The following is a 10,555-nucleotide window of genomic DNA, read 5'->3' as shown; positions in this document are numbered from 1 at the left end:
CTTCGGGAATCCGGCTTTTATTCAACTTAAGAGACGCACTGCCCCGTGGCAACCCGGAGCCCCGCTCCCGCGTGGCCCCTTTCCTCCGTTCGTTCCCGTTCTGACCACGTGTCGTTCGTCTCCACCCCTATTTAATACCCGGGTCACGTGGTACGTTTCCACCAATCCTGGTTAGCCTCCATGGAATGTTCCAGGCTCCCTCGTATGCTCCTGGGACCACGCCCCTGACTCATCTCCCCATTGGCTGTGGCCAAAGCCAGCAGAACCAATCCTTACAGCTGTCACCTTTCCATTACGTCAGGGCCACGCCCCTAGGCTTCCCCCCATTGGCTATAGACCAGGACCGACAGAGCCAATCATCGTGACGAGTTGTAATCTGTCAACGACCCGGATATAACCTCACATTACAAATGTATCGATCAACATTTCTGAGGTTTCCTGTTGGTGAGGTCTCTGAACTGCAGAGGTTTAATGATTAATACGTAATAAACCATCCCCAAAACTGATTATTTAATTATTAAGACTACATGACGGAAATAACTGAATATTTCGTGTTTTACCTGAGTTAGATTTCCAGCCATGGGTACCATCAATGGTGGGAAATTTCTGAAACAGTCCTCTGTCCCCACCCTCCCGTCACCATCAAGCACCAACCATTGTGATGCAGTATAGTCAAATAGTCCCAATGACTGAGACAGTGGAAAGACCTATAATACGTAAGATTGATTAGGGGCCCTACGTTATTCATAGTCACAATGTACTGTTATTGAGTGAATTATGTTACACGTGACTCTACGTGACACAGCGTTATAAAAAATAAATGGAGAATCATCCTTGAAGTAGACGTCAGCCGACACAGCGACAGAGCAAATCGACATCCTCCTCCAATGCGTGCAGGGGAGCCGGTACACCCTTCTCGCCCTGTCGCACTTCATGTCCAGAGACGCTGTGTGCCACAGTCTCCTGCTGCCCACATTCGCACTGCGGACTGTCATGAAGTAGGACCCATCAATGTTAAAAGCTGCACACACACCCTGATCACAGCGGAAGTGGTTCAACTGGGCCCACTTACGACTTAGGATGTTGAAAGCCGCACACGTGCACAGAGGGATCACCAATGAGGTTCTGGTTTTGCAGACCGACGTATCTCCAGTCCTCGCCTTTGGGACTGTGGACATCACGCATCCTCAGGTGTAGGGGCTGTGGCGACACCCAAACTGGGTATCGGGACTTCAGAGGTACAAGTGGAGGCTTTGAAATATCGACGTGGAGAGATAACTCCAGTGCTGCATGCGCATTGTCCAGCACCTTGGTCACTGTCGCTTGGTGGCGAACTGGCAACCACGTTAGAGGGGCTGTCGCCATTGCACCAGAGATTGTTCTCATGGTGACCTTCCGTTGAATGTCCACCGATTGTCTGTTAGCCATAGGGGTGATAATCATTATTCTACAGATTAGCACAAAGTGAGGCCCGCCCGATGTTGAGCCGGCCAGTTGTGCCAGACCATTCCGTGAGCATAACTTGCTGTATTCTTTTTTTAAGCTGACGGAATGTCAAGACTCCTCTCCAACGTAACTCCAAAGAAGCCAGGCTCTGCATCCTACATTAGCAACCGGGCGTTCAGATGCACTTTTAGCTCGTAGTTGTCTGCAATGGTGTGTAGGTGAAACACACTGGAAACTGTCTTGCAGAGGTATTAGATTATTTTGCGTTGGCAAACAGCTGACCTTGTTGGTGAACATTCGGAAGCAGCCATCTTGAGAGGCTCACTGCTGCCCACTTCTGAGCTTGGCACGACTCGGGACAAGTTGAGAAAAAGTAATTTAGTACATTTGTTCATGCATGTGTAGTGTATAACTCGGAGACACTAACAGTAGGAGGCACTATAATTATTATAACCTTCACAGGTACAAGAGATAACTGTGCTACAGTCAGGACAGCTAACAGGCTGCCTGACCAACAATGCCGACGAGGTGTAGACGGTGACGAGGACTGCAGCAGCACGACGGTTCCACTCCAAACAGCCCCAAACCCTCGCTCGGGGCTTTCTTTTATACACCCAGCATGTCCGCGCTCCACCATCGGCTACGCCGCCGTTCTAGAACCCACCAGGTTCCCGGGCTTTACCACACGTACCCCCCTGTCCCACTTGCCTCACGTCCCTTTCTCCGGCTCATCACATCATGCTGGCAGGCAGGACTACTACACCTCCGATCCCCTTCTGTTCCAGCAACCAGTGCTATGCGCCATAGCCACAGTGACCCATTCCATGTCACACATGTTTGAAGGCTATCACAAAGGCACTAAAGTTTCACAGATACAGGCTGCAATAGTTTCACAGCAGGGGGCGATGTTGCTGTGTAATTTGTGGGCAAATTTTTTACTTGGAAAATTTGGACAATGTAGCCGACACACAATGACCTGGTCCTGAATGTTGCCAGGGATCTTTATTGTCCATTGTGAAGCGGACGGCACAAAGCCGTATTTTGTGGTTGATAAGCACTGCAGCTGTAATGATTGGCGGCCGCCCGGCTCAATCTGCAATCCTCTAACAAGGCCGCTACTGATGGGCCACGTCACTGCCTGCTGCCAGTTCATCGCAGCTACATTGGGGAAATGAAGTTGCTGTCAGAATGCTACTGTTGTGGTGCAATGGTTCGCACGCTAGACTTGCAATCCAAGGGTCACGGTTCTATTCCATTTACTAGGTGAAATAGTGGGTTCACATATCAGCAGTATAAATAGGTGGACCACAGTCTATCAGCAAGTCGCGTGCTGTGGAGTAAAGTGTGGCTACTTCCACCTCTTCCAGGACATCTGGCCAACATGGAAGAGTTTGTGAACATTGCACCCAAGCTGGGCTCTGAATATTTCCCTATCATGGAGGTTCATTCGCAATTAATTGCAGAGCTACAAATTTACCTTTTATTGTGGTAAAGCCATTGAAATGCCCTGACTTCTATTTAATTCTTCTCGAATTACACGAGATACATGTCATCATTGGTGCTTGGTGGAACATTATTGTGAGAACACTTATCCTGGTTGGCTGCCACTACACCTGCCCACTGGTAAAGTTCAACGTATAATAACAATAACGATACTAATAATAATGATATTATAATAATGATGATAACCGATAATACACTGTCCTAAACACATTATTTTTTATTATAAAAGACACTTACAGATAATTGTTCAAATTTGGAGCATGACACTGGCAAACAATGGCTCACTCGGTTCTAATTACGTCAGGGGATCTCTGATGTCCACTCTGAATCAGACGGGAGAGTAATATTGCATACAACCGCAGTTATGACCAGGACGGCCTGCTGGAATCAAACCGCCAACCTCCCCAACAAGTGGTGAACGAGCTGTTGCTGGGCCCAGTCACCTTCACGATGATCCCCTGTGACATCCCTTGATTGATGTTACCGTGGCCATTTCGTTAGGTCACATGCCCTAAGCCAGTGTTCCTAACCCGTGGTTCAATCAGTATGGAAAGCAAACTCAGACAAAATATTATACACATTTGTCTTTTTAGTCTGAGGAACTCGATGTACATTGGAATTATAAAGGCAATGTACTCCAAAGCAAATATTCTAATAACGCTAGGTATTAAACAATCAAACAATAAAAATCAGCAGGACAGTGTGTGAAAAATAATATCGAGTGAAATGCAATTCATTCTAAATTAAACAGGTGATATTTTCCTATTTAAGTTTGTTATAATATATATGAGGTATTGGGAACAGTATTCTCTGACAAGCTGAAAAGGACGCAAAAAAACGTGGAAACATTAACATAAAAAATTACACTGAGAGACAGACAGGAACACGTAGAGTAGAGAACACACACAGGGTAGATTCATCACATTGATCTCCATCCTCCAGTGGATAGATCATGATTATTATTAAATTTAAAGACGTAAACACGTGGATTAGATTGTATTTGCAGGGTAGAGACGCCATCCTAACGTTTATCTCCATCCAGGAGTGGATATACCATGATGATAACATGGAGAGATGCATGCGTGGGATCACAGCGAGGAACACGTGGATTAGACAACTCACACAGGCAGGGCCGAAATGAAGTTACGAGGGGGCTCTAGCTGATAGGGAGTTACAGCCTAAGTATGCATTACATACAGGAAAAAACGAACTGGTCAAATATATGTATTTGCCGATGTTAAAATGAACACATTTATTCGACTCCAGGTAAATTAATCTCCATTTCTTCAAACAAACAAAACAAGTTGACATCATAGCCGTAGCAAAGTCGTGCGTGAGTGATGCCATCGTAACGCGAGAGGGCCTCACGAGCCTCTGGGCTAACCCGGCCCTGCACGCAGCTTAGACACAACATCACCATCACCACCGCACTGACTGCTGAACATAAATAATCAACTTATTTTGCCGTACTTTACAATACACTAATCCACGACCAGCGCGGTGAAGTATGGCCAAACGGCAAGGCACGGGTGGTGGCACCCGTCACGAAGACGACGCCGCCCACAGAGAGCGCCGTGGCCCCAGCTCGGCGCGGCACTCACGGCCACGACTGCACGGGGGTGCCGAGACGGCGACTCCGTGAGGTGAAGAACCACGACGCGCTGCTACCTCGCCCTCTGCAGGGCTCCTCACTCGCCAGCCGTGGACTTCACCGTCACCAAAGATGCCCCTCCCGTGCAGCCTCTAACAGACTGTTGGGGCGAGTGATGTTCGTAGCGAGCAGCTATGCAGGCCGGCACGGCATGCGACGGGGTGGGTCGCCAGCGCCACGCCCGGCCGCCTTTGTCTTCCTCGTGGCGATGTTTGTACACTGCTACACGAGGGTCTCATTTGTGGCTGAGTCGACCTAGGGGATGCTCAGATAATCGTCACTGGGTCACGGGATTCGTATCGCAGCGCGCTAACTGTTACACCACCGCTTCCCATTCATCACCACCAGCAGCAGCTAAGCTCAGTCCACTGCTGGAGGAAAGCTTCGCCAATCGTTGCCCAACGTCGATTCAGGCTCCGTCTGAGGGGCCGAGTTCATTTAAAACTTTGAGCTCTAAATCGCTCCCCAAGCAACAGAAATGTTTAATACGACGACAGAAAATCCACACGAAATGTTGTTTTCAATGAAGTCTTCCAGATGTGAAATGATAATTATATATAAACAACTTTCTCCATCTGTATATGATGAATATGATGAACGCTTGTGAGAGAGAACGAGGCCATTCGTTGTTGATTCCCAGAATCGACTTGGCCCCCACCGACACGACAATTTCCCATTCTCCCCGCATCCGCTATCACAATCAACAATTCGCAGTGACAGACGTTCCATTACGTTGGTAAGTGCACAACGTTATTAAACCAATCGAGGGGTTTAATGACAAATCAAGGAGTTATCCATTGCGTTACCGTGACTCAAGCCGCTTGATCGATGTGAACGCGAGGAGAGTCGAGGAGTCGTTTTGACGGTCGGGGCGTGAGACCATCTCCCTCTTCACGCCAATCCCCCTGTCAAAACCGATACACAAGCAGACAATTGGCCTCCTTCACTCCCATACACTGCCTATCCATATATGAAAATATATATATAAGTATCTGTGTCTATTCTAGATTTGAAGTTTTCGTGACTGCAAGGATCCATACTCTTTGTTTTTTTTTTGTAAAGTCACGTAGGTAAAAAATTAAATAAATAAAAATAAAAACAACTAAATTTAATTAGTGATTTAATTTAGTTGTTTTCATTTTGAATTTATTTTATTTTTTACCTACGTGACTTTATCTGTCTATTGTAGGGGTGTCAGGGGAAGGATTCCCACCAATAGGAGGGGGAGTGGGACGGTGACAGGAGAAGGGGGAGGAGAAAGCGAGGAGATATAAGGGAGAGAACGGGCGGAAAGAGGAAATCTTTCCTGTAACGAGATTGGGACGGCTGGGGGCAGGTGTGGATGTGTAATGCGGGCGTAAACGGCCTCCCGGATATGACGTCACGGGAGGGAGGAGTTAGGTCACGTGTGAGAGAGGGGTGAGGTCTTAAGGGAGAGATACCGGAAGAGACGGGGGAGTGTTGGAGATAGAGATAGAGTGAGGCCACGCAGGGCGGAGGTTGGAGAGTGGCGAGATCGCCACACACACAGAGTAAGACTCGGCACCGTCGGCCAGCGGTGACCGAGCACGGAGGAACGAGGAGCAGCGGTGGAGCTGCAGTGAGAGCAGCCGGAGGACTGCACAGGGGACCTGCAGCAGAGCTGCAGGAGCGAGAAGGCTACGGGAGCTAAGGCAGCTGTGGAGCTGCCAAGCGGGGAGGCTCTGAGCGAGGGCCGTGTGGGACAAGTGTAAAGAACCCAAATAAAGGACAACGGAGACAGACCCAGTGATCGAGTCCTTTATTACAGATGGGAGAAAAGGAATATAAGACGAACCCCCTGCAACCTTGTGTCGGCTCTCCTTTACACTAAGTTAGAATTGTCTGGTTATGTTTGAGGAGTCTTAGCACGTGCACCCTTCTCACCTAAAGCCCGTGGCGTGCTGACTGCGTAGAGAGTCGCCGTGCTTCAGCAGCAGCTGTAGCAGCAGCTGCAGCAGCAGCTTTGTGCCTGAGACGTTTCACAGAGTGGCTGAGGGACCTCGCTCAGTGTCTGCTGGCGTCACGGGCTGAGCTACTGCGACCTCTTCCACTTTCACCCTCCGACCTGCAAAGCGCAGTGTTTAGTTGTTCATAACCGGTTTTAACCGGTTAACTCACATCTTCTATGAGGGGGGGGTTTATTCTGGAGGCCAAATTGTAAAGTTTACGTTCTGAATAAATTACTTCAGCATTTTCTTGCTGTGGTTGTCCCACCTGATGAAGATCGCTTGTGTTGCGATCGAACGTCGTGATTTGTTTTATTTTATTGCTGTTAACGAGCACCTAATGAAAGCACACGCGGTACACAATGGGGTGGGTGGCTAGCACCACGTTCGGCAGCTTGTGTCTCCCGAGGTGGCGTTGTACTCGTTTTGAGGCTGAGTCGACCTAGGGAAGGCCCAGGACCGGTTCAGATTAATCGTTACAGGTATTGGCTGTGATCAGGAATCAAAACCGGGTGGCCAGGTTCATAGCGCAGCGCACTAACCACTACACTACCGCTCCCTACATACACACACAGTCCAGAGGCTATCGCTGATGACATTCGAACATCAGTGGTGGACACCTCCCAGTCTTCCACCAAACCCGGTGTTGAACAGCTTTAAAGTATGGTGCATAACAGGCCGCATGGGGGAGGAGAGCCTCCCCTGGCCAGTCTCTTGACAGACGGTAGACAGCAGATTGTCGTTCTTCTTCCTGCCGTGGTGGTTAGGAGATATTAACAAACTCACGTGGTTTACAGGAGGTCGTGGGTTCGATCTCGACACTGACGCCTGCTGTATATTTGGAGTGTGCATGTTCTCAGCGTGGTCAGATGGATTTTTCTCCGAGTCCTCTGTTTTTCCCCCCCACATTCATAAACATGCGCTTAGTTTGGCTGCAATATATTTCCACTTAATAAGCCACTTCGTTGAGTTGTCATTTGTGGCCAGGTCGCTTCTGCAAAAGAGCTATCTATATAGTTCAGTGGGGTCTCATCTGGTAAAATAAAAGTTCAGTTTGGTGGTTAAGGCATTGTCCAACTGCTGCTGTTGTTGTTTATTCTCGTGACTCCCTTCAGTCTGGAAGTTCGTTCTCCCCACTGAATGCCGCAATGGTCACGTACACCGTGACGTCTTCTCCGAGAGGTCGGCGAGGCTGCGTGCAAGGCAGTAGATGCTCCATTTGAAGGCTTGCGTACACGATCTGTCCAAAGACAAAGATCCTCGATATCGCCTATATACAGATTGTAAGGGCAAGTACTCTTTGCAAGCAGCACCTGTGAAAGCCGGGAAGGCACACAAAAGGTGGGTAGCCAACACCACGCCCAATCGCCATTGTCTCTACAATGGCCATGTTTTGATGCACCACACCAGGTACTCATTTGAGACTGAGTCTATCTAAGGGTCAAATAATCGTGTTGGCCGTGAGCTGTAATAGACCTCGGGTCGCTGAATTCCTAGTGTAATGGGTACTGCAAGATTCGACCGTGTCTTTCCAGTGCTCGCTGAGCTGCATTGTCTTCCAGTTGCCACATAACTACATTATAAGGTCGCACTCATTACACAAACAAAGTGCTTCTCACAAATGAACCACAATAGCTCGGTAATTTCCTTAAGGAGCAGACTCCGGTCATCTATGCAGTGGATTTTGGCTTTCTATCGTATAAAGACGTAACTGCATCGGACGCTTTCAGATATGCTTCTGCGGCCGTCTGGAATGCTCTTCCTTCCAATATTAGGCAGCCACACAACACGGAGTAATTCGGCCGAAGATGGAATCTTGCTGCTGCTTCACCGTATCTCGAGTGGTGGAGCAGCAGCAGCAGGAGCTGCCAGTTGCTACCTCACTGCTCCACCCAGTATAATTCAGATGGGAGTAGCAGTCGGGGTGACCAATTATGCAGCACTCAGTGATTTACTCAAGTCACTCGCTCACTCACTCAGCCAGTCATTCGTACAGCCAGGCACTTAACAATTTCCCCATTAACTAATTCACTTTTGTACTTAATCACGCTGCATTTATTCATTCACCCAGTCACTTATTAGCTCATTCACCCACTTATTCACCCATACAATTCAGAGTAAAGCAGTAGTCTGGTTGATTCATGATCCAGCATTCGCTGATTTACTTCAATCACTCCCTCACTCAACTAGCTAGCCAGTCATTCGCACTGCCAGTCACTGAGTCAGCCATTTACTCATTCGCTCAGCCACTCACACAATGACTCACCCATTCATTCACCCAGTCACTCACTCACCCACACTTATTCACCCAGTCAGCCGTTCATTTACCCGCCTCACTCATTAACAATTTAGAGTAAAGCAGCTTCTAGGTTTATTGATCATCCAGCGCTCACTGATGTATTCCAATCACTCGCTCACTCATCTCCTTAACACTTTTCCCAGCTACGAACATGGTCATAGTTGCCTCTAAGACTCACTTTGTTGATCCCCCCCCACCTATAGTCTACCAGAAACTGACTGTCTCACCCAATGTTCACCACACTGTAGGTCACTACAACTCACTCACTTACCCTCCCACTCACTCACCCAACCACTTACACACTCACTCATCTATTCATCCACCCACTCACTCACCCACTCACTGACCCACTCATTCACATAGGGCAGCAGAGGGCAGCACAGCAAACTACACGGTTCCAATGTGATGCAGGATGCTGCCGCGGTGCAGAGTTGACTCCATGGGCAGTGTTGAGTGTATGGGAATCGTTGAGTCTATGGGCAGTGTTACGTCTATGTGCAGTATTGAGTTTATGCATTTATGGCTGTTGAACGTCTTTCACACAGTACATAGCCAACCGTGCTTATCGGAGGTGCTAGGGAAGGACAACAAACTAAATACAAAAAGCAGTTCTCAAGAAATTAGTTTTCGCGACCAATATTATCAATAATAAAACATTTGTGGGTTAGATCGATTAAATATAAATGTCATTAAAACCGCCACGATCTGACAGCCAAATATTAAGGATTGTCATGTCAACAAAACGTGCCAATTAGTTACTACCTCAGCACACCGGTGTGTTGGAAAGTCACGCCACAACATTTACAATTCAAGTACCGTGATGTTTCGCTGGTGATAACATCAACAACCAGCTTCATCAGGTGATAGCCAGAATTTTGCAGAAGAAGAAAAATAGATTTCGATTTAAAGCTTTCGTGACTGCAGGGATTCATCTTCTTGGTTCTTTCGGTAAAGTCACGTAGAAGGGAAGTAATAAAATAATAAAAATAAAACATAATAAAACAATTCTCACGACGTTTCGGCCACAACACAAGCAGCCGTCCTCAGGCGAAGAATGAGAACATTATCAAGCTAGGAGCTTATATAGGTGTAGCGAGGAGGAGCGCCTTAACAAAAGAATGTGCATATGAAGAGGAATTTAGCATACCAATGGGCAATGAGTAGGAGGTGGGCGGAGGGGTTTCAAAGTCCCATTATGCCCCCATGCATTATGCAGGATCAACAGCACCACGGGGGGGCGCAAGGAACAGCGTTAATAAAGGAAAGGAATGTTAATGATATGTAGCTGCATTTACCAAACAACCACGTAGAAAACCAAAGTAAAACTACATAAAAAACTAAAATATAAACTGATACTTACTATACTCTACAATAAGCTGAATTACTAACAACAAATAATAAATTACAATTGTACGTCGTAAGAAGTATATAATATACTTCTATCTAAACTTTATTCTCTTAGCATATACAGTACTATATACTGCCATAGATAAACCCAACATTAAATTATATACTGTATTGCTGTAAACCACCCTATACTTTATACATTTTAATATAACACTATGTATTATTCAACTCACCCTAATGTGTATCGAAATGGTTTATTACGTCCTTCCAATGATTGTTAAGCCTGAATCCATCTTCTCGGTTAAAATTGTCTCTGTGTTTGTATATGTGGATCGCCTCATG

The 10,555-nt window shown here is 47.1% G+C and overlaps 1 protein-coding gene across 1 annotated transcript in view; it reads right to left on the bottom strand.

Annotated features, from left to right (window-relative positions):
* Positions 1–6,892: 6,892 nt before the first annotated feature.
* Positions 6,893–10,555, bottom strand: part of LOC144737935 (uncharacterized) — a 28,526-nt gene continuing 24,863 nt past the window's right edge. The window contains exon 5 of the mRNA XM_078620832.1: positions 6,893–7,807. Within this exon, the coding sequence (XP_078476958.1) occupies positions 7,679–7,807 (129 nt within the window). The 3' untranslated portion in view covers positions 6,893–7,678. The remainder of the gene's footprint in view (positions 7,808–10,555) is intronic.

Source organism: Lampetra planeri, chromosome 75, assembly GCF_965212315.1.
Source record: "Lampetra planeri chromosome 75, kcLamPlan1.2.h2, whole genome shotgun sequence".
Lineage (NCBI taxonomy): Eukaryota > Metazoa > Chordata > Hyperoartia > Petromyzontiformes > Petromyzontidae > Lampetra > Lampetra planeri.
This window is presented reverse-complemented; position numbering and strand designations above follow the sequence as displayed.